This window comes from Beta vulgaris, chromosome 1 (genome assembly GCF_026745355.1).
Source record: "Beta vulgaris subsp. vulgaris cultivar EL10 chromosome 1, EL10.2, whole genome shotgun sequence".
Taxonomy (NCBI): Eukaryota; Viridiplantae; Streptophyta; class Magnoliopsida; order Caryophyllales; family Amaranthaceae; genus Beta; species Beta vulgaris.
Window position 1 is genome coordinate 60,688,386 of NC_079202.1, and position 25,698 is coordinate 60,714,083.

Here is a 25,698-nt window from a genome sequence, read left to right on the forward strand (position 1 = left end):
GACCTTGGGCTGCACTCAGTAACTTTTTTGCTCCTTTGGTTTGATTGAGTTCAGTTCTACAGACTACAGAGTGCAGACAGACAAGTTTACAAGAACAGGTTCACTGAGCAAGAAGCCTTCTTAACACTCCATTTTCTTGCACAATTCGTACTCTGAAGATAATTGACAAACACCCATGATTATTATTCTTAATCTATAATTAAATTGTAATAAATCAGCAATCGCGAAGACTATCCTTAGAGATGGTATTTGTTTACATCAATTTCAGGATGGTGCTCTCAGTAATTCATAGACTTAATGTCTTACTTAATGCATCAAAAATATGAAAAAAAGTCTTCAATTAGCACTTCAAAATTAGTATTATCACCAAACTCTGATGAATTGTATTGAAATTACATATTAGCAGAAAATTAACAAATTAAAATGTAATAACTCAATGTTTTGACATGATTACATACTACTTCAACAAAACAAATTTAATCATTAGTAAAATCGAAGTTAATAAAGGCAGTACCATAAAAAAATTAAAACCGCGAGCTCGATGACTCCTGGATATACCATGCTCATGAACCTATTTTTCAAATGAGCAAAATGAGCGAATGAGCAAATGAGCAAAATGAGCGAATGAGCAAATGAACAAAATGAACAAATGAGCATATAAGCAAATATTTCTACTCATTTAAGAACTTGAGCAAACACTTTTATTACAAAATGAGCAAAATGAGCAAATGAGTAAATGAGCAAAATGCCCATATAAACAAATTTGACGTCAAATGAGCACCTAAAGTTCTAATTTATTACAAAAATAGCCCTAGGTATACCGTGCTCATGGTACATCCGGGTGTACCACGAGTAAACTCCATACTAGCTATGGGACCAAACTTTGTCATTTATTTGCTTTTGGTGCTAAATGGTACCACTCATGTGTCTATCCTATCTATTATGCGTGGCAAATGTTGGCTCATAGTTGGAAAAGTGTGTCTGACTAAACCATTGATGAAGATTAATAGTGCCACTTACGGAAAGCCCCACGAAAGGAACATGACTTGAGTGCACCTGCTTAAATCTTCTTCTAAGTTCTACTACCTGTAACCTGTCTGATAATATGATGTAACTTCAACTAAAGTGCAAAATTGGGTCAAATGATATAGAGTTGTAATAATTGCAATAAATTTGCAAAGATGGGTAAATCATGCCAAAGAGTTGTCAAAGTCTTCATGCACTTTGACACACTTTTTTTTTGAAACACTATAGTTTTCAATCTCTACGAAGTAAAAGTGAGAAAGAATAAGAATCAAGTGAAAGCTCAATAATAAAACTCTCGCTTGTCTGACTTATGAGTTATGAGATTTAGAGTTCAAATCTCATTACTTTATGCATGAGCTTCCACCTTTTAAATTAGTTAAGATAACGACGGGGAGCTCCAAATTTGTAATGAATATTGATAGAGTCATAGAGAATATATATTCTAGTTTTCCTTACAAATTCTCTTAAGCAACTCTAATTTGTCTCCAAAATCTCCAAAACACCCATATTCTAACTAATCATTATGATATACTTGTATCTAAATAAAAAAAAGGATAACACATTAATACTACAGGAGGGAACGTGCGTTCAGGCTTTGTCTACCTGTACATATAAGTCCATTCTTTTGAATTGAGAGAATATAAACTGAACTAAATTGAAAATAAATTCAAAAGAACACGCCATACCCCCACAGTAATAGCATAGTTGAAGAAAATGAACGTAAAAGGTAGATAATGCACTGCCTTATAAGTTATGCTACACGTACTACCCTGGTATATCTTGTACTCAATATATGGGAGATGGTGCTTATGATGCTTTTACTAAATTCTTCATCTGCAATAGTTCGTCTCAGGTGGGGTGTTACTTTTGCTTTTACTAGCTTTAACACTAGAATGACATTTGTTCTCTTCTTGGGATACTACGTTCTACATTATCTTGTGCTCCTTCAAACACTGCCACATGGCAGAATTTTTGTTTCCTTATCTTTTCCTTTTCTTACACTCTGGCACTACTAATTTGCATGCTCAGCCTATCGTAAAAGAAAAAATAAAAATACGTGTACTAGAATACTCCCAACTTTAAAGTATTAAGAATACATATAGTAATTTAAGGTTCATTTGGTTTAAGATATGAAATGGAAAGGGAATGAACACAAATAGAGAAGGGGAATGATAACAAAGATGGTTACCTTTATTGAGTGTTTGTGATAGAGTATTAAACTATTCTTGGGACTCCAACCATAAGCTTAAGCTTTTGGTTGAGATGGTCCTTTGACATGGTATCTGAGCCAGCGTGACATAAAGGTCACGGGTTCACGTGATAGAGTATTAAATTATTCCTGGGACTCCAACCAAAAGCTTACTTGAGGGGGGAGGGAAGGTAACAAATTGTGGGAATCCATTACCATCAAGTAATGGTAAGGGATTGATGAGGGTTGAACCAAACAAGATAAAAGAAAATCGGTAATTGATTCCATTTTTTGAAACCCAAAAATAAAGAACCAAACGACCCCTAAACTTCTTTTCTTCTTCTAAGAGAAAAATGCTTAACTAAGTTTGATTAATTTGCACATATTCTAGTACATTTCATTCATAACTAAAATAAGTTAACGTGCACATATGACATTATGATGGCTAATATAGCTTATTAACATCGCACAACAGTATTAGTTCAAATAAATTACAATGCAATTGAATAGAGCACCATAAACATATGTGTAGTTCGGAAATATCCCTGAAATGAAACATTGCATCATTCCATACATAGGATTGATTTTCAGAAAATGAAGAAACTAGAAATTATTTATGTCAACTGCAACCAACAAAGATCCTTATCTTTTGATTTAATTCTTGTCTTGTCATTTTATACCGACAACTTAGAAAAAGACTTAAAGGAGCCATTTCACAAGTAACATACAATGATAAATTAGATTACGAGTGTATTCACTATGCACCGTAAACTTATTTTTTACGCATTTGCTCACAATGGATAAATTAGATTACGAGTGCATTCACTATGCACCTAGATTACGAGTGCATTCACTATGCACCATAAACTTAATTTTTACGTATTTGCTCATTTAGAGCTCTACTCGGTTCTTTATATTTACCAAATTTCTGAGTTCTCTTGCTATATTCCAAATATTGAGGTCAAGGCAGTAAACAGAAAACCAACCTTAAAGGTACAGTATTGAAATGACACAGATAGTGCACCAAGTATATAGAATTATATTACACCAGAAAAAGCAAAACAAACATACTTCATCACTCTTGCAAGAGTTTTTCCATACATTCTCTATACAGAAATAAGCACCACTTAAAAAAGACTTACAAACACAGCAAGATTGCATGAAGGATTGCTTGAAAAACAAGCTTTACATAATTACAAAAAAAGAAGTTACTATGAAGCCTGGGATGCTACAAAGCCTGCATCAGAACATGGTGAAAAAAAGGATGCAAACACTTGTCCAAGACAATCTCCTCGAAGCTTCAAGGATGGACGAAATTACAAAGGGCCGAAAAAACTTTTATCGATTTCAAGCAAGCACACGATATTGGAACTATTACTATTATTATGAACAAGTCTTGTTGCCTAACAGTTAGGAACATAACATAGGAGAAAATGACATATACACCCCAAAGGAATAAGTCACTATGTTCACCTCAAAAGGGCGTATTCATCTTTTCCTCACTTGTTATGTAGATAACTGTTAGAGATATAGCCTCACTCAATATATATAGTGATAGTGTTTCCTGTGCACACTACTATAAGCTATACAATATCATGCATTTGCCATTCTCTCAGAAACATCGGCTAAAGATTTGAGATTGCAGTTGATCAAGGCCTGAACAAAGTAGCACGTCTCCTCTTTAGTATTCCCTTGGGGCACATCGACTACAAAGGATTCTATCACTAATGTCCCTAGCTTTCCATTGTTTATCTCAGGGTGAACTGAGATGATCGATGAGTAATTCTGCAGTAAAACGAGATCTTTGGTTAGCAATCAAGGCAGATCATCCTCTACTACAAATACCATGAAATCGTATGGACTATATAAAACAAGAATAAGCTAGTTCGATATTAGCTTGATAGCTTCATAGCATACTAAAATATACATCTACCAAAAATGGATATCCGGTATCAGAGTTTTCATTCTATTTTGCACAAGTTTTCCTGTTTACTTCTTTTCTAGAGTTGAGTTGGTCCCCGCGGCAGCCCACCCACTCTTTATCTCTCTTCTTCCTAATCTTTATGCCAAAGGAAAATGTATGCTTTAATATATGATGTATGACTCAAAAATTTTCATAGAGCCAATGTGTCGGAATCTGTTTTTTTCCTCTTCTATTCTGGGGGTAAAGGACTTGCAAAATAAGGTCGATACAGGCAAAAAAGTCGAGTTTGAGGTCTCTAATACAGAACTCAAAGGACTTTATCAACCCACCAACATCCTTTCATACACACATGAGCCAATATCTTTTGTTTCTTTACTTGAGTATCACTAAAGCCTTTCACATTCGCCACTAAGCACATTCTATTCAATCTCCAGCAATTCCTTTTCAAGCTCTAGTGGGAAGTGGACCATAGCACTATCAAGCATTTGCATTTCCTGTTTCTTTTCAACTTTTTCTGTATGTCCTTTCTCCTACGCTTATATACTTGCACCTTATTGGTTGGCGAAGGATTGCAAGAATAATGGGGTGAAATCTTACTCTAATGTCACTTCAAAGTTGAAGAGCGCTCAACCGTGTATTATTAAAGCAAAAAGACCCAATCAAGCTTCACCGTGAACTACTTTGATCACTTAACTAATTTGAAAGGACAAAAGTATATATTCATAAATGGCAGTACTAGTTACATGTCAAATTCATGAACAACGGTTATTATAGTTATTTTTTCGGAGGGGTCTATTCTAATAATGGAAGTTAAAGAACAATACTTCGAATTTGGTTGCAAAGAATTTTAGATATGATTTTGAGCACTTAAACAAGTGTCCTGATATGGAAGAGATCCATGAGATTATAATATCTTTCTCATAGCTTGCATAGATATTTATCAGGAATCTAACTTATTTTGGATAAAGATTTTGAGAAAGACTTTAGAATCATACCCTTAGCCTGTGATCACCATCAACGATTCTGACGCTGAGAATGTGCTCATCGTCATCAAGAAGCTCGAGCCTTTCTGTGCTAGTTGTGGCTGGAAGACCTGATCTAACATTTACTTCTCTAAGACTTCCAATCTTAAGATCACCACTCACTATGCACCGGCTTACAAACGGCTTATACTTTTGAGGTTGATCGAATCTCCGGACCAGAGACCACACCTAACCAACACATTAAATTCACTTGATTAGCAGCAAGAAACTAAAGAATAACAGTATGCCACACATCAAAAATCTATAGACATGAACAAGAAACAGCTGCTCTTGTTTGCGGATCATGAGAACGCGATCAACGAAAAGCATAGTAAACTAATTGGAGGTGCAAGTGCTACAAACAAGATACTGTAGAAATGATGAATAGCTGTGTGCCTGTGTAGGAGACAAAAATTACTTGCAATGAAAAATTTGGAACTTAGTTTATGATTTTTTTGCAAAAATCCACTATTATAGGATGATCACTACTTTTAGAATATGTAGCTAAATCAGAATGATATCCATGTTAGGTAATCTTGCATAAAACTGACAATAGTTACTTCAGTTCTCATAAAATGATGAAGAATTTATAATAATATTATCAATAAACTTCACTTATTATCCAAGAATCTGACCAAAATAAACAAAACGTAATTCAGCTAAAACTACCCTTTTCTTGCAATTAATTAAGTGAAAGCAAAAGAAAAACATTTGTAAGAAAAAACATGCAGCATTATATCTGTCTAAAAGAAGAAAAACATTGAATTTTACACTTCTAAAAATAGAAATGAAGTACCATAATCAGAGAAAAAAACAAGAAAAATGCACAAATACAGAAAACTAAAAAAGTTTCTTCTTTACTCTACTAATTTCCATAATTTCACATCAAACCCATCAAAACCATAACAATACCCAGAAATTAAATTCAGCATATTCAAGATTAAAATTCAGAACCCAGAAATTAATTTTAATTACAAACAAAACCCATAAAAAGAAATCATGAAATTCATGCAAATAATTTAAGAAAGAGGAGAGAGAAAATTACAAGGTCGGCAGGAGCTTTGATGTGGTGAGTGAGAGCAGATGAACACTGATTTGCTCCAATCTTGTGATTGTGGTGTCTAGAAATGTATACAGACTCCATTTTTTCACGAGAAAAAGAGAAAAACTTCACACCTTAAAATTTATAAAATAAAAACTCTCAACACAATTTTTACAGAACAAAAAGAAAACTATATAGAAACTTGAAAAAGTGTTTTGCTTTTGCTTCTTTTTCTGTTTTTTTTTTCTGTTGAAAACAATTATAATAAATATTGAAGAATTAAATAAAAAGAAACCAACTTTTTTGTATTTCTTTTGTAATTTATAACTCTATATTGCTCAATTTTGCATAGTCGTTATCTTCTTCACCTGTGAAGTTTTGTTTATATTCACATGAGTCATTTTCTGGCTAATTTATTTTTTGTGGTTGTTTTTTGTAAAGAAGAAGGAGAAGATTATGTTGACATGGTGGTCATATTTGATTATATAACAGACCAGTAAATGTTCTTGATTGTGGGTAGGTTGAATTTGTGGGTCTCACATATACTGTGAGGCTTGAGCACCTTCAAAATTGAAGCTTTTGGCATCTTATTGGTTGCAACTTGGCTATTGTATTATGAGGAAGATCATTTCATCATAAAGCAGCAAACATTAGTTTGCTAACCCCCCCAAAAAAAAAAGAACAGAGGAAGGAGGAAAAATGTTCTAGCCCTAGTGCCCTACTCGTACTCCGGGATTAGTTAAAAAAAAGTTAACGTGAAGCGACAACAGTATTAAAATTGACCTGAAGTGGTAGATAACGATATTAAAATTGACTCAAAGCGACAACAGTAATAAAGTTTCTGTAAAAAAACAGTATTAAAGTTGATTTGAAAAGACAATAGTATTAAAGTTGACTCGAAATGACAACATAATATCAATCGTATAGAAGTATGAATTAGCGGATAAGTACGAAAATTTGTTAGTTTTTTAAGTAAGTTCATAATTTACTTGATTAATAGATTTAGGGTAAGTGTGCAGAATGAACTATGCTTATTATGGATAAAATTGGTATGTTAATCTATCTTACCATAAAGCAAGCAAAAGTCATGCTTATCTGATCACTATTTATCCATTGACAATCAATCAAGCATGCACCAAAGTGGAAAAAAACAAAATTTAATTTACAAATCCCTAATATATATAAGTGAGAAGATAATGCATGCACCGACTAAATCCCTATCAAAGTAGAAATTCCTTGACATTGAAGATTTAATTTTGAGGCATAAGACAAACTTTTATATTAATGGGCTTACATAATAGTCCTTGTAGTGGTTGGAGCTTGAAATGACAAGTTATATTTGCCATAGCCATGAAAATGTATCATTCAACCAAACATAAGCACTTACCATAAGTTCTATAAAAGAGCACATTATGAAAAAATTAGTTTTATATATAGATATATCTAATATATAACCAAGCAAAACTTGATCTAGTGAAATGGAAAAAATCTTTCAATCTAAGGTTAGGAGGTTCGATCGCACTTTAGGATTGAAATTCCTCTTACTCTTCAACCCCATTAAAGTGTCTAACTCACTAATCCTGGCCAAGTTGACCGATAGGAGGTTCCAACCTGCTAGGGTCGCACCATTCATCTTATCGACTAAAAACTTATGTATATAATATATAAATTAATATATAATGACTAAATAAAATTTGTACACTTATTGTTTATGGATATTTCTTGTGTTAAAGTTGATGCCTTGAAACTCTGTCAAAATCGATTTTAGCAGGCCCGACTGATTGGATTGGACGGGCACGTCCAATTGGGTGTCCGTCACGAATTACGACTGGGTGGACAATTTGCTCGCTCAATCAGACGGCTTAGCTTTTACGCTCTTTCGACTTTTTCTGTTTTGAGTTATCTTTTAAGGTTTTGCATGGGTTCCTTATTTATAAAAGGGTTTCCTGGTGTTTCATTATCTAACACACAACTTTTGAAGCACTTTTAGCCTTTAGTAATTTTAGGACTCCTTGTATTATTCTCTCTAGTTTTTCTCCATTATAGTGAAGAAGTTCTGATCCTCCACCATTGGACGTAGGTCTATTTTGACTGAACCACGTAAATCTTTATGTTCTTTGTTTGTTCATATTTATTGTTTTCTCACCTTTATTATTTCATTGATTTTGTTCCGCATTAATCAAACTATAACACCCTGTTTTCTAACATCTTATTTATGTGTATCAACCCTTTTTTTTTACTCTATTCTTTTCTATCAGCACCCATAAATAATGCATGTACGACCAAAAAAAAAAGAAAGAAGTTGATCATTCTAAGATGATAAGACTATATTTTCTCATGCAATTATGAGTGAAGAAGTATGCCACATATCATTGAAAAGGGCAAATCTACAGCTTCTTCAATATTTAAGCCAAATGCTACTCTGATATTTAATTGTCAATTTGCTATAACAATCTCATGAATTCCCTATTCCCTTCCGATCCTTTGGTATTATTGTGAGAGTAACTTGGATGCCAATCCCATGTTTTTCATGTTCCATTAGTGTCATATCCATCCTAATTCCTAACAAAATCCCTTACTTATTTTACTTTTCTAATGTTATGTTATGAAAAGAAAAGAGTAGTATCCAACAAAATATAATACTTAGGTTGAAGTTGCTTTTTAATATAAAGATTGTTCCTCTAAGTAGGTCTTATACGATGTCAATATGATAAAATAAGTGATCAGTCCAATATTCAGCTAACAATTAGATGCACATATCATTTACTTGCTATTAACTAAGTACTAACACAAGTTAATCTCTCTAATATTTTTCTCAACTACACCACGTTGCTTTTGAAATAAAATAATTTTAATTAATATTTCTATTTATTTAAAAAATTGACTAACATTTTAAGATTTTAAATTAGTTATGAAGGTTCATTTTATTTTATCCATTCAATTCTCATGCAGAAGATTAATAATTTTATTTCTTGTGTATGTGTATTTTGAGCTAAGCTCGGCTTAAGCAACTTTTGATAAATATGAGAAATTAGTGTCGGTATTATACATTCCAATCTAAATATATCATTTAGGTAGGCAAGTTAAAAAAGTTCTTTCTCTAACCCTAAAAAATTTATAGTTGTTGTCCAAAAAAAATTAACCCTAAGTGGCTCACTAGTGGTGTGAACTCCATTGCTCATCATGGTCCGTCGATATGTCCACCTGCAACAATTAATGTATGCTTGCCGACTCCCGTAGGTGAAATTTAGATTATCTCTCTTTATTTGTAATTATTGTATTTTCTTGGTTTTTAAATTATTCTTCTCCATTGATTGTGATGATTTTCTTCCCCCATAAGCCATCCTTTGTGGGATTTCATTACCATCCATTGCTGATTTGTTGTTATGTTCTTATAATTTGTAAGTGTCGTTTTGTATTTTTATAAAGACTATCTATTGCCTATTAGCCATAAAAACAAAGAAAAAAAACCCTTAGAGCATCCTAATGCTTCTGAAACAAACTTAGTTTGAAACTTAACAAGTCCAACTTCAAGATATGATTCCTTCTTTTTATGTATATTTTGTAGCTAAAGATAAGATTTGCTTAAATATAATGGATGCATTGGTGGCCTTAACTCTTAACTCTCAACAACATTTCCACCCTTTTAGAATTGAAAATAAACTTTTGAAAAAGTCGGTAAAATTGGGTCCACATTTTGTTTGTAGTTATTTATGTAGTACTACATACATGACAATATTTATATAATGATATGATATTAAAGCCTCTTTACCAGGCCCAAGTTCAAGAACCTCGTCACAACTCACAATCCCCAAAATCGGTCCATGTCCATATTACTCATGCCTCATCATGAATGCATCATGAGTAGAGCTGTCAGTTTGGTTGATAAACTGTTGGTTGAACTGAAACAACTGAAATTTGAACTGAATTAAACTGAACTGAGAGTAACTGTAACTGAAATAAACTGAAAAATGATGAATTGAAACTGAAATAAACTGTAAATGAAAAACCATAACTGAACTGCAACTGAACTGAAATAAACTGTAACTGAAAATAACTGTGAAAAACTGAAAAGTTGATCGATCAACTGAACTGAACTGAACTGAACTGAATATGTAACTGAATTAACTGAACTGATTCAAACTGAAACTGAACTGAACTGAACTGAAACCAATTTAAACTGAAATTGTTTCAAAGTGATTTTTAACTATACCCAAAGTGAATTCACATATTATCCAAATCCATGATAGTACTCCAATTCACATACAAATTTTATCATGATAAATTTTTTATTAGTATTTGAATTTATGACATACTTCTATAATTTAATTTCTTGATAATTTTCAACTGTCAAGTTCACTGCTTTGTACTCTAAAGTCAATTTATATTTTACTCAACTTTATGATATACTCTTACATGAAGATTTATCATGACAATTTATTAGTGTATGAATTTATGACATTATAACTATATAAAACTGAAAATTTTAGTTTTATCTTTTGTTATAATACATAACTCGTCAAAATTAATACCCAATACAAACTTTCTATGTCTAGAAAGAAAATTGAGCATTGTATTCGTCAGTCGTCACCAACAGATTTGCTGCTTCTTGTGAAAATATATTCTACAGTTCTATATGTTGATCAAATAAGTAGATTTACATCAACAAATCTCATTGGTAAAACAAAGTTAGGACACATACGAGTATTGTATCACATACTAATACTGCAATTAAAATTACTATATTGAAAATCATATCAATAAAAAAAAAATTAGGACAAAATTGCCATTTTGTTTATCATTCTCCAATATTCATATTTTACAAAACTAATCTAACCATACAAAAAATAAAATCTTTATAAATTACAAAGTAATAAGCATGTAGGCTCCTTTATTTATTTTTTTAAATACCAATTTATTTGCACCACCACAATTACAAAATAATTATACTCGTTCCAACCTCCAGATCTGTTAACACTGAAAAAATTATAATTACATTTTATAACTATGCTACTCTTGTAGATCGTCTCCCTTGATCCGCGACTTGCAACTCATCATCAATTGGTTATTCCATTTTCTAAATATTGCCTGTAACGAACAAAAAAAAATATTGTCGGTAAGGAAACAAAAGAAAAAACAGAGATCTCAAATGTCATTTTCTAAATATCAGCGGCATAATAATAAAAAGTGGATGGATTCAACAAATTCGGACTAATAGATTCTTGAATGATATCCTTTGAATGACAGTAAAACGAAAAATACCTGAAATTGAAATAAAAATCGAATTAAAAAAAAGCCTAGTATCAGTTATTTCAGATCTACAACTCGTTTTCATGAGAAAAGGTATGAAAAACAATAAAAACATAAGGGATGAAGAGAAATATGATTGAAGCAATTACTACCAATTTAGATTCGAGTTTTATGGAAAATTTGGATATAAAAACATAAACAAACACAATCAGATAAATGACTCACCCACAACAAATTTGTCGCCACTTTTATGGCACTTCGTCGTTTGTTACCGAGCGAAGGAGGAATGAAGCAAATCTTCACATAATATCAAATCTCACCGGCCAAGATGAATTTATGAAAAGAAAAAATTTTGACAGTGCATTTTGCTAAAAAAAGAGAAGAAATAAGTTGTTGATTTGCCTTTTGATAGTGCATTTCGCCACTTTTTGCATTTTGCTAAAAAATTTTGACAGTGCATTTTGCTAAGGAAGAGAGGATGGAGGCGGGTGAGGAAAGAGATGAAGGTTAGGGTTTGTAAATGGAGGAAGCAAATCAACTGTTATGTCAAATTTTGATAATGTGGTCATCCTTCCTTATGTAAATCAATGGTTGTGGAAGGTGGATGAAGCAAATCAACGGTGTTAGATGAGGATCCGTATTTTTTTATATGGCCAATCACAAGTCACTACTACTATACTACTACTTCTTGTCTAGGTCTTACAATTTATTAGTTGCTGCAAACCATGAATTAAATTAAATACTTTTGCTACAAAATTAATTTTACATGGAGATTTAAATGGTGTTTTGAATTATTTAATTAAACTTTTGGTTTACATTAATGAAATGATATTATCTGATAACAGATTGTTTCATTTCAATTATATAATTTTAATGAGTTCATTGACTTTAAACGATCAAATTATATAGATTGTTGTTATGTTCAGTAGAGAATATAGAGTATATCAAAGTACAAAGTATCTTTAACATAAAGGGTCAATGTAAACAGAATACATATCATATGATAATATAAAGTATCTTTAACATAAACGGTCCACGTAAATCATATACACCAATTGACTTATCGCCTTATATCAATATATAGATTTAATCCAATATCAGTATACATTAGTCTTATGCAATAACAAATTGTTTCAATTTGTTTATGTGTTTAGATGTATTCACATATATAACGTCTAATCAAATAAGTTAATAACAACTTCACTTATCAACTTGTTTTGCAACATATAAAGCTTAATCAAGGTTCATTTTGATAGATCATTGCCTTTTTCAGTTACCTTGTAAGCTTGCATAATTCATATATTATATAATGGAGGGACTGCAATTGCTTTCGGTTACGAAATGAATTCAACTTAGAAATGATTAACTTAAGTAGAGTACTGTTATTATCTTGAATTAAACTTAGGGTACTGTTAAAGTAGATGTTTTGAGTTTCATTATGAATTTAACTTAGAGACGATTAACTTAAATGGAGTATTGTTATATTGAACCAATCTACTGAGTTCCATTGTTCTACATTTGTTGCAACTCGATTAGATGCTTTCAGTTCCGAAATGAATTCAACTTAAAAAGATGATTAACTTAAGTAGAGTACTATTATTATATTGAACTAGTTTATCGACTTACATTGATACACTCATTCAAATAACAACATGTTTCAATTTAAGTAAACGTTTTGAGTTTCAATTACTTTATCGACTTACGTTGATACATTCATCTAATCTAATATCAATTGTAATTTCTTTTAGTTTGGCTAAGATATGTGAGTTTCAAATTGAATATAACTTGTTAGCGATTAACTTAAATAGAGTATTGTTATCTTGATTTCACTTGTCGATTCACATAGATACCTTGAGTTAACCCATAATCAACTTATTTTACGTCGAATATATATATATATATATATATATATATAAATCCATTGAACTAATACACTAAGAGCAAGACATTAATATAAATTTATCTTATTCCAAATCATATATATTAAATAATAAAGTACTCCCTCCGTTTCCTAAAGATCTTCCCACTTACTGTTCCTACAGATACCAAGAAAAATCAAGTTATGTGGAGCATGGTGTGAGTAAAGTAGGAGAGAGAAAGGGGTTAAGATAAATAAACAAATAAAAAGAGGTTAAAGTAGCAGAGAGAAAGGGAGTAAAATTGAATTAATAATGTAATGGTGGACCATATGATAGTGACATGAGAGGGTAAATAGGGAAATTTGTTTTGCCAAATAAGGAATAAAGCAAAAGAGGGAAGATCTTTTGGAAACACCCTTAAACGGAAAGAGGGAAGATCTTTAGGAAACGGAGGGAGTACACTTTAACCGATGTCACTTTCATTCACGTTTTTATGAAGTGCAACTGTTTTTTTGAGGCAATTGTGGAAGTGCCGACAACACTTATTTGTTGCATTAATTTTTAACCGGACCCGAAAAACACCTGGACAAAACTGACATGAAGCACAATTTTTCCCGAACAAATACAAGAGTGTGATTAACTTCTACCCGAACCGATGCGATTATCGGCGAAGTTATGTGATTTTTGTCAATAACTGAAATAAACCGAAACAAAATTGAAAATAACCGCAACAAATTTTAACTGATATGGATTCAACCGTTGGTTGGTTTAACTGTTTGGTTAAACTGATTTAAACTGCAACTGAACTGAACTGAAAATAGAAAAGAAAAAAACTGAATTAAACTGAACTGAAAAGTTTGTTAACTGAACTGAACTGTTAATTATTTCAACTGATACAAACTGAACTGGTATCAACTGAACTGTTTGGTTATAACCATAACTGAACTGTTGAACTGAATTGACACCTCTAATCATGAGTACTAAAAGTCTAATACCAAACTCAGACTTGGCTTATATATGGCGGGGATTCCACTTCATGACCATGTGACTTCATGGTGAGAGGTTTGAATTCCACCAAGTGAAGACGCTTGGAGGAGGATTCCTCTTACCATCACTCTCCTTCCAAGTATTTGGCCTTTTGATTCGGCTCTGTACGAGGATAATCTAGTGGTTGTTCATCTTACTAATTTTTAAAAAAGTACTAATAAATATCAACATAATTCCATTTTGAGATGTAAATGTGAATGTTTAAAAGCGGTACAAATCATATTTGGCCACTCAAATCAATTGTGTATCACTAGATACTTATGGTAAAGTAATTCTATGGTTTATACTTTTATTTCCTTTTTTCAGTTGAGTATCTTGTTTATAGTTGTAATTAAATCGCTTAACCACTATGATTACCTGTTCAATTATCATATTGTTTTGTAAGTTTTACATTACTTTAATTCCTTTTCTGTTAGGAGGTTTGAGTCTTGGATTTCCTTAATGCCATACATCTTAATTACGTGCCAATTTTGTTGTTGACAAGTTGAAAAAAGTTGTCCCGACTTGACAAATCGATCTATAGCTAGGCCCCGACCCGACCCTTAGCATGACCAAAGTGGGACATGAAACATGGCCTCGTTTTCAAAAGGGCTCCAAATGAAAAAAAATTAAACATAAAAGATTTGAAGATGATAGTCAAAATGTTTGCAAATTTCTAGAATTCAGCTCTTCTTGTAATGTATCAAAAGTTTTTGAAGAGAAAATTATTTTGATACATATTTGTTATTTGATTTACTTGCATATTTTAATGAATTCTTAGAATTTTTTTATATAAGGGCCTATTTTTCAGTATTAACACAGAGCCTTCATATTGTTCGGGCGGTGCTATCCACAACAACCTTAACTAAGCGAATTTTGTTGAGAACCGTTTAACCACTATGATCACCGGTTTAATTATAGATTTTTTTTTATAATTTTTACATCACTCCATTTCCTTTTTTAGTATAGGTTTCGATTCTTCAAATTTCTTAAACGACTATATATCTTACATGCCTATTTATTGTTGACAAGTCAACAAATATCGTCCCAATTTCAAAAATCGTCCAAAACAAATCTTAATTAAGCGGATTTTGGTTGAGATTTTCAAACCAATCAACCATCGACACATAAAACAACTATTTCATTTAATCAAACAGGTTAAGGGCGTGTTCGGCACAAGCTTTTTAAGTAGCTTTTAGTGTCTTGACTAGGTCAAAACACTAATTAGAAAAAATAAGAGTGTTTGGCAAGGTAGTGGTGTAAGTAGCTTTTAGTAGTGTTTGTCAAAAGCTACAATTTGTAGCTTTTGGGTAGCTTTTAGTGGTGTATAAATTATATGTTAAAGTTTTATTTGAATTTTTAACTAGTTATTATTAAACAGCTACTTTGACAGCTTGTTTTACCGAACATCAATATTTTACACCGCTACTTGGACAGCTAATATCTAACAGCTACACACCAACCACTAACAGCTACCAGCACAGCTAACCGCTACTCTCACAGCTAAAAGCTATCACCACAGCTACTGTTGCCGAACACACCCTAAATTAGGGTTGACATACATTTCCAACCCAAACATTAACATGCTTTGGCTCATTATACTTATTTATAGAGAAAACAATAATTTAATGAAAAAATGTGAAATATATCAATTAAATTCTTTCATGCTGACATATGTAAGTTACATGTATCAGTTTTCCATTCATCTGTTAAAATTCATTGGAGGGGCAAACAAAGAGGCGAAGAGTAGCCAGACATGAGACATGCATCCATCCTCTCATGCAACCACACATTTGGCTCTTTCATTTCTATTCTGTTTTTTCCTATATTTTGTCCACAACTGCAGCTTTAGATACCCACTACCAAACAAAAAAGAATATTCCACAGACTATTTTTAATTTGACATTTTTACCCCTCTTTCTGTCTGGCTGTTTTATTTTCTTAACAAATTCCCTGTTTTTTTTTACCTAAAAATGGAGTAAACGAAGTTTCTATGCTTGTCTTGGGAATTCATCATCTTAACTTCCTCATCTTCCCAGAAGAATTTTACGTAACAGTAATTGAAGATTACCACTATTAATAGCAGTCTTTAACCTTTTTTTTTTTTTTTTTTACTTGTGTGAGTTGTGTTACTTGTGTAGAGTTTATAACAACAAAAAATATGACTAACAAATACTCCCTCCGTTTTTTTTTAATCTTTCCCACTTTTCCGTGCACATTTTCCAATGCATATCTTTGAACTTAAATATTTTTCATTATATATTAGGCAAAAATGATAATGATTGAATATAAATAATGTACTAATTGAGACTAATCAAAGACCCCACATGACTATATATATTTTTTTTATATTGAAAAAAATTGAGAAGATTATCTTTAAGTATGAATAGCGTCAATATTTTGAGAACGATAAAATAAACAAAGGGATTACCCAATAAGTAGACACATTAAGTAACAATTATATAACATCAACTTGCATAAAACGGCTGAGAGTGAAGATGCTTAATGGTTAGATACTTAAAAAATTACTATAACAAATATCTATATAGGAGTACAAAAATAAAGTTTATAAGAATTATTAATAGTTTTGCTTAAGAAAAAAAAAAGCAAAATTTCTTGGATGGATCGAGTTCGCAATAATTTATTATCATCAAACCTAATTTTTATCGCACAAAAACTAATTATTTTAGAAAAAACCTACTATATCATACAAAAGCTAACTATATATAAGAAAATTGACCAAAATCATAAAAAAGCTGATTATATATATATATATATATATATATATATATATATATATATATATATATATATATATATATATATATATATATATATATAATAGGTGGTTATATCATACAAAAACTAACTAATATTTCAAATAAAAACTGACTATATTAACAAAAATTATTAATTTGATTTATGATTCACAATAAATTAAAGTACTACATCCGTCTCATAATATAATGCTTGTTTCTTTTTTATACGGTCTCCGAGATGTAACTTTGACCTTTTGATATCTTCAATTTCGTATTAATAAAAAATATAAAAATTTGATATTATGAAACTACACATTGAGACGAATTTAACAAGATTCCACGTGAATATATATTTTTTTATATATACAAATGAGAATTTTCGATCAAAGATTTTAAAATTTGACCCATCAAAAACAAAATAGGCACTATATTATGGAACGGAGGCAGTATTATGAACCTAATATTATTTAAGTTTTTTTAAAAAGAAAAGAAAGGGCAAACAAGTCCAACAATGAAAAGACTCATTCAAATAGAGATACCTCCGTTGTCCACGTGACATGATTCTCTAAAAGTTCACCCGTGGCCATTTTATTTTCCTTTCCATAAATATTTTCAAGTTTTTAGTATGAATTTCACAAATCACAAACCTCGGATCTCAAAATGTTCATCATATGATAGATTGTCATCACTCTCTCTCAATTCTCAAAATATTTATTCACCACAAATTTTTACTTTCATGCAACCCACATTTACATTTTAAGCTCTTTAATCATGCATGTCGTTCGTTCATCCTTAAGCTTGATTTACAGCGCTGAAATCTGAAACAATGAGATAATTTAACCACTTAATTACCAGGTAAATTTTATTTCTTCTTTGCTCGCCTCTCTAAAATCATGCATCAAACAATAATTAGAATGTAATTAGTATTTTCATTTTGTGGATCTTCAGAACTTTTTATGAAAATTTTAATTTGGATTGATCTTATGATGTAATTTTAAGATTGATCTTATGTACGTTCCAAATAATTATACATTATGGTAAATTCAAAGCAATTAAAGTAGTTTGAAAATGTAGTACGTTTATTCCAAGCAATTTTGAGCTTCTATTGAGAACAATTAGGTTTAGTTGAATTTAGGCCTTCTTCATATCATTATTTTATTCGTTTCATTTTCGTTTTTCTATTGTTTTGAAATTTAATAAAGCATGCTCCCTCCGTTCTAATTTAGTTGTAACATTTTTCACGATTTGCAAATTAAATCATACATTTTGATTTTTAATACTTCCTCCGTGACATAGTAACTGCAACATATGGGTGTTATTATTTATCAGACATAAAATATTCATTTATTGCAGTTATTAAGTTATTATGTTATGGAGGGAGAGAGTATCTTTAAAGTACTATGATAGGTTGACATCGATCAATTACTCATTAAAACAAATCTAACAAGATTATAAATAATAATATTTTTTTTTGAAAGGAAATTTTTTATTATTAGATTTGAGGAACTTTGATATGGAAAAACAAATGTAGCAACTAATTTGGCACTGAGGAATAAGTTCTCTTTCAACATTTCTTTTTGTTCTTGAATCTTGAATCTTAAACTATGAAAATAAAATTAATATAATAGTAGAACTATGCATGTATGAAATGGCAAGAAAAGAGTACTGCATATAGTATTAGTAGTTGGAGATATTATTAAATACGATGAGATAGTAGCAAAATTTTGATAATGTGAAAGATAACAGGCGGAGTCCACAAGGTAGACAGCCATGCTAATATGCTTACAACCTTGTTATATAATAACAAGAGCTGTCCTTTTTGCCCATTTGTTTCTCGCTACTTCTAAGTTCTAAATAATGGCATCAAATAATTGGTAACACACGTAAAATTCCTTTTTGAGTGTGTTATTTTTGCATGTAGACATTGATTTTATGAGAGACCAAGGTTCAAATTTTAGTGGAACATAAATTTCAATATTGTTGGGGGGGTTTGAGCTTGTTGGACCTTTGGGTGAGTGACACTGTGCGAGGGCAACTTAGAGATAATTCATCTTATCACGGGGTTCTTGAAATGGAACCCCCAAAAAAATGTAACACCGATTTTATTTTTAGACGCAAAGTATTTTTTTTTTTAAAGAGAAATTTCATTAATTGAAGGTCAAACAACATCTACAATAGGTATTAAAGTAAAACAAGATACAATTAAATAAGACGTAAAGTATCTCGTACTATCTGGAGTTGACAATTGAGACAAGCGAATTGAAATAGAGAATGCGTTATAATAAAAATACGCATTAAACTGAATCTAACAAGAACAAAAAAATATAAAGGGAGTATTTTCGAATACGCAACTCATTTGACAAGTGTAATAAATGAAGACATAGTAATGATCAAGGTTGATATTGATATATATCTTGCCAAATGCTAATAAATTCTTAAGATATACTTTCTCTGTTTAGAAATAGTTGCACCATTTGTATACTGTTTACTATTTATATCTTGCATTTTGGTTGTCTTTGGTGATTTATATTTTAGGAAAAATATAGTCATATGAGATCTTATTAGATTCGTCTCAATATATATTATTTTAATATCAACTTTTTATAATTTTTACTTATTGATAATTAGAGATATTAATGTTTGAAATAATGCATTGGCAAGCGTGAAAACATGAAATGGTGCAACTATTTCTGAACGGAGTAAGTATAGTCCAGGCCATTGCATTGTTTCCCTCCTTTTAAGTATATGCGTTTCTTCATAAACTTTTGTTACCACTTGATACCACCATAAGAAGAAAACATGTGATTATTGACTTACTTTTAGGTGAAACTATGAAGAGTAATGGTCTAACTAGGTGAAATGAGATGGAAACTTTTGGTAATGTGTAATCACCCCCATGTTAGGAAAATTCTCCGTTACTTCAACTTATTAGGCCGCTGATTCAGGTAAAGCAAGCACAATTGCACAAATATTTGGATCAACTTATATGCTCAAAAAGTATTAACCACCATATCTTTTAACCAAACCTACCGGTGGAACATTAATATTGTGTAGTTAAGAAATGTATTTTCATCTAAATCTTCTACAAGACTTGAAAAAAACAAGTCCCATCTCATAATCTTTAACCAAAATACTAAGCTCGCGAACTCAATAATGGTTACTTAAATGTATTTGCAACGATTGGAGGGGATATTTTGGTGTTTCTTGTTTACTAATGTATATAGGTACATGTTTGAATGTACAGGTTACCATGGCATGCTCTTCAATGAATATACCTTCTTCCCACATTGCCACAGCAAGGAGAGGCATCCTTGGGGAGAATGTGATTCTTCGACGATCATCCTCCGGTGAAGAGTTGTATAAACAAGCACCTATGAGAAGATCATACTCGGATAACAACCTTGTGGCCTCCTCGACTCGACTTCGAGCTGCCTCTTCTTCACCTCGGTCAAGTAAGCTAAGGCCAAATCGCTCCTTTGGGATTTTCTCTAACCCATTTGCAGCTCCCTGTACTTGTGCAACACCTGTAAAGTCACTATTGTTTGATACTGAATATGAGAATGAGACTGATACAGAGAGCGTAGATGGCAGCATGGATGATGGAGAAATGGAAGAGGAAGTGGATAGAGAGAAACGAGTGAAAAGAGCGAATTGGGTGGAGCGGCTCTTGGAGCTGAGAACGCGATGGAAGGGAAGAAAAGAAAAGGAAGTTGATTGTAGAGAGGGAGATAAGGAAGAAAATTGTGATAGTGAGGATGGTTGTCTAGTGGAATATGGAGATATAGAAGATGAAGTAAGAATTGATTCTGAATCATTCTCAAAGATGCTGGTTCATGTACCTTGGACAGATGCAAATAAGTTCTCTAAACTGGCTTACCTCTGTAACAAAGCCTATTCAATTCCTCAAATTAAGGTATGCTCTTCTATCTGTAAAATTATAATATCCGCCGAATAATTAACTGGTTGGTATATGAAATTGGAATGACTAAAAAAAACCACAAAAACTTATATGATAGAGTTTAGTCAATCCAAATTATGGAAAAGCTACTCCAGTACAAATTAAAATTGACTTCTATGTGATTTGGAGTGATTAAGCCTTTTGCGTATTATACACCCGATTTACACAGACGAACAAAAGAGCTGATGACATTTTGGTATATGAATATAGCACGATGATTAAGACACCTAAATATTGATGGACATGAACACATGTTAGTATGTAACATATGCTCCTCTTCCTTTTTACCTTTCTTAGCCATTTTGTCTTAACTTTCCTTAATAAGTCACACAATTAATTTATAATATTAAATTGATGTCTAGGAAGTGAAGTAATTTACGCCGTGATCTTTAAGGAGGTGACATTACAACATTATGTTAGAACTTAGAACAGTCGATGAGAAAGGAAGAAAATAAGAAAGTAGAGTACATGTACATGATTTGGTCAACATTTAGGCTTATGTGGTGAATTTTTGACACCAATACAGCAAACCCCTTATGTACCAATCTAGTAGATGTGATGTAAGATGTTTATGTAGACACAGAGAATGTTTTTGACCATTTGAATGCCGAAGGATGAGGAGCTAAGAGGATTATGTTTAACATGTAGGCTCATGACTTACAGCGGTATTATGGTCTACAATTTGTAACATCTTCCTTGGAGAAGAAAGCGAAGGCTATTGAATTGAATGCCAAATTAGCCAGGGACTCAACTCACCTGAAAGAAGAAGACTTAGAAAATCTGCAACAAACAAATCGAGAACATATAGTTAGCTCTTCTGTTGCCTATGAAATTGCCGCTTCTGCAGCTTGTCATGTTCAAAATCAAGCTAAAACTGATCAATATCATTCCAGCACATCATGTAGAGATGCCGTTTATTCAGGCAATATAGAAGTATGTCCGGTACCTAGAGGTTGTAACTCAGAGATGGCTGCACAAATGGCTGCAACAACGATGACAGCAGTAGTGGCTGGGAAAGAGAGAGAAAAGCAAGCGGCTGCCAAGGAACTTCAGTCACTACATTCATCACCTTGTGAGTGGTTCATTTGTGATGATCCAAGAACTCATGTGCGCTTCTTTGTAATCCAGGTATAACCCATCTTCTTTTACTTAAGATTTATATGCTTCAATTCCTGCATTGTACGAACTCCAAGCTTTTTGAGAATTGTATTACTCCTCTGTCCCAACATTATTGCCTCATTGACCTTTTCACTGTCCTTAAGACAGATTTTTCACCATTAATATCATTAACTACACAGTTTTTGATATTATGAAAAACTACATTATATTGATAATAAACATTGAAAAAAATCTATTAAGATCCCACAATAAAGTTTGACCTCTGAAACCCAGATGGGGCAAAGATTTCAGGACAGAGGGGGAGTACAATACTGAATGATCCTATATGACTTTACAAGACATTTTGGTGTATTGTTGCAGGGATCTGAATCACTGGCTTCTTGGCAAGCAAACTTGTTCTTTGAGCCTGCCAAATTCGAGGTAAGAACAACTGCATATGCGTTTATATGTTATCAATAGTTCAAATCATTGAAGGTGCGCGTTTGTAAAACCTGTCTAAGCTCTGTCAGACTGTCACACACACAGGATACAGATGCAGCAGTTCATCGAGGAATCTACGAAGCAGCAAAAGGAATATACGAGCAATTCATGCCCGAAATCCAAAATCACTTAGATACCTATGGAGAAGAAGCAAAGTTTCAATTTACAGGTCACTCACTAGGTGGAAGTCTATCACTATTAGTCCATATGATGCTCATGGCAAGAAAGGCTGTCAAGCCATCAGCCATATTGCCAGTGGTTACTTTTGGATCCCCGTTCGTGTTTTGTGGAGGGGAAAAAATCTTGAAGCAATTAAAACTGGATGAAAGCATGGTGCAAAATGTCATTATGCATAGGGATATTGTTCCTAGATCATTCTCATGCAATTATCCTCGACAAGTCGAACAGGTCCTGAAGCGTTTAAACAGCTCGTTCAGATTACACCCATGTCTAAATAAACATGTGAGTATCTCCTAAGACCTGGTGTAGTTTATTCTCTTCTTTAGTGTTTGGTGTTCACTCCCACAAGTTCATATTACAGACATACTTGCTTTTACTATTACTAGTATCAATTAGCTCTGAAAATGTTCTAACACACACACACACACACCCACACACACACACACACACACACACACACACACACACACACACACACACACACACACACACACACACACACACACACACAGTATAGTTCACGGACTTAAATGTGGTAATCAATTTGTCTGAAAATAAACTACTTGTTCATGTTGTATTTAGGTCATGAGTCATTCAGTTCAGGTTCGGTCATATTTGGGTTTATTGTCGATTAGCTTATTACGAAAAAAATCAAGTTTAGTCATGATTTTTCAGCCAATTTAAGTGAGGTCAATTTTGGCTTGAGTAAAAATCCATTTATCCAGTTTCAGTTCGAGCATATGACAGGTCAATTTTGTCAAGTCTACTCACCATTCTATTTGCATGATCCTACAGAAAATGTTGTACTTTCCTATGGGACAAGTATATATTCTTCAACCAGCTGAAAAATTTTCGCCATCACATCCCTTGCTTCCACAAGGTTGTGCCCTCTATACATTCGGCAACACTCAACCAGCCTCGGTAGCAATAGCATTGAGGGAATTTCTGAATACTCCACATCCTCTGGAAACTCTAAGTGATCCTAAAGCTTATGGTTCGGACGGAACTATCCTCAGAGATCATGACTCAAACAACTATACAAAGGCAGTTAATGGGGTTATAAAGCAATACACGAAGATAGCCTTCCGAAAAGTCAAGAGAGAGAGACATGTGATATGGCCATTGATAGCTTCTCCAACCCAATATTCATGGACACATGAAGGTATATTGGAGAACACATCAACAAGAAAAGAGGTGATGACTAGTGTGTGATCTATGTTACTCAAAATTTACCATATGTAGAATGGGGTTCGGGTGATCGTCGAACCAACTTCAAATAAACACTAAGATTAGAAAAAAGAAAGAAAGCAATTAGAGAAGAAGACCGAGGAAGGGAGAAGAGAAGAAAACAGAGGGAGAGATATAGGATGCATGTATATATAGATTTGGAGCTAAGACTTTCTTGTACATAACATGTACATCTATCCCTCAAAATCAACTAAGAAATTAAGCTAGTAAAATTCTAACAACTAATATATACTACTATGTGGGTGTTGAAAGTGTTGGTATTAGACCAAAGATGCCCAAAACTATATCATTTCTGACAACAATTGTTTGAAAAGAGTTCGGCCTTTCGGGTACCTAGAGAACATGTTCTATGGAGAGCAAGAGAGGGTAACATTGTGATTGCACGTTGAAGTTTTCTCCACCACCTTCGTCTCTCTTGTTCTCTATGAAACATTTTTATTTTTTTATCGCGCAGGGCTCCTACCTAGAGGCCTATTACAAGCCACACACTCTCAATTTGCTTGGGGTAAGAATTGAACTTGTTAGAAAAGATGGAAAAGTTCACCACTTGAGCCAACCCCAATTCCTAAATTCTCTATAAAACATGTTTTTTAGATAGTCTATGTATATTAAAAAGGTACATAAAATCCCTGAACTGTATTCTTTTGGCGAATCGTCCCAAGCTCAACATCCCGCATTCCCTCTGTCCCCTTTGCCTGCATCAAGAATTGATTTCAGGGAAAGCGCCTATGAGATGATTGCCATGTTAAAACAGAAAGACTAGTATTATCCTATTGCATCATTTATCAGTCTTTACTCTTTAGCACAAAGATATATAAGTATAGAGTAACAAACAGAAAGACTAGTATTATCACAATAGTATGTTGTATATACTCAACATCAGTGCAGGACCAATTTGCTTTTATAATATGTATGGTTTCTCAGACTGATCAAATATGCTCAATCACGAAAAATTGTTCCCTGATTACTCATACAAAAGGATAAAACTAGCAACTTAATTGCCTTCTACACCAACGTATGTACTTACAGCAATATAGTATGTACAGAGTTACAGCTTGACAAACTCTTCTTACAACACTTTTTGCCTGCTGCCAGCTTCTTACATTGGCAGTATCGAACGTTCCGTGGGTAGGCTTCTTGCAGACGAACACTTCTTGTTCTTTGAACGAAGGCAGTACAAAGAAGGGGAGGAGAGATTTGAACCTGTGATCTATCGTTTACAGCACCTCAACCTTAACTACTACGCTAAGACATCCTTGGTTATGAAGATCTTTGGGTTAATTGAGTATTAGGGAGTGTTTGGTTCATATGATTTTGGTATGAGGTATGGGTTTAGAATGAGCAAAATCCATACCTAGTATTTGTTTAATAATTTGATAGATTTAAAATCCATACCTCAAACCCATAAGGTATGGGGTTTAGAAACCCAAGGGGAGGTGGGTTTGGCTCATACCAATACCTTTATGTATTAAATAGGAAAAAAAGTTTCATTCCCAAATAAAACCAAACATATGGTATTAGGTATCAAGTTCCAAACCTATACCACATTGATTTCATTCCTGATTCCAAACCCATACCACTATGTGAACCAAACGCCCCCTTAAAGGGATCAAACT

The 25,698-nt window shown here is 32.7% G+C and overlaps 2 protein-coding genes and 1 long non-coding RNA gene across 4 annotated transcripts; 1 reads left to right on the forward strand and 2 right to left on the reverse strand.

Moving 5' to 3' along the window:
• Positions 1–3,234: 3,234 nt before the first annotated feature.
• LOC104886203 (abscisic acid receptor PYL9) lies at positions 3,235–6,600 on the reverse strand. The gene is made up of 3 exons (XM_010670696.4): positions 6,207–6,600; positions 5,135–5,350; positions 3,235–4,000 (listed from the first exon to the last, which is right to left on the reverse strand). The coding sequence occupies exons 1-3, from the start codon at positions 6,303–6,305 to the stop codon at positions 3,809–3,811; spliced, it is 507 nt and encodes a 168-aa protein (XP_010668998.1). The 5' UTR covers positions 6,306–6,600; the 3' UTR covers positions 3,235–3,808.
• Positions 6,601–10,964: 4,364 nt separating this feature from the next.
• Positions 10,965–12,066, reverse strand: LOC125499518 (uncharacterized). Its single transcript, XR_007276394.1, has 2 exons — positions 11,679–12,066; positions 10,965–11,465 (listed from the first exon to the last, which is right to left on the reverse strand). It is a non-coding gene; the product is annotated as an uncharacterized LOC125499518 (long non-coding RNA).
• A 5,633-nt stretch (positions 12,067–17,699) lies between these two features.
• Positions 17,700–24,757, forward strand: LOC104886129 (phospholipase A1 PLIP1, chloroplastic). 2 transcript variants are annotated; one of them, XM_019247716.3, is made up of 6 exons: positions 17,700–17,952; positions 20,342–21,010; positions 21,704–22,183; positions 22,535–22,594; positions 22,700–23,116; positions 23,630–24,757. In XM_019247716.3, the coding sequence occupies exons 2-6, from the start codon at positions 20,348–20,350 to the stop codon at positions 24,044–24,046; spliced, it is 2,037 nt and encodes a 678-aa protein (XP_019103261.1). In that variant the 5' UTR covers positions 17,700–17,952; positions 20,342–20,347; the 3' UTR covers positions 24,047–24,757. The 2 variants fall into 2 exon arrangements, with proteins under 2 accessions (XP_019103261.1, XP_010668971.2); XM_010670669.4 differs by lacking the exon at positions 17,700–17,952 and having other exon boundaries at positions 20,078–21,010.
• Positions 24,758–25,698: the final 941 nt, after the last annotated feature.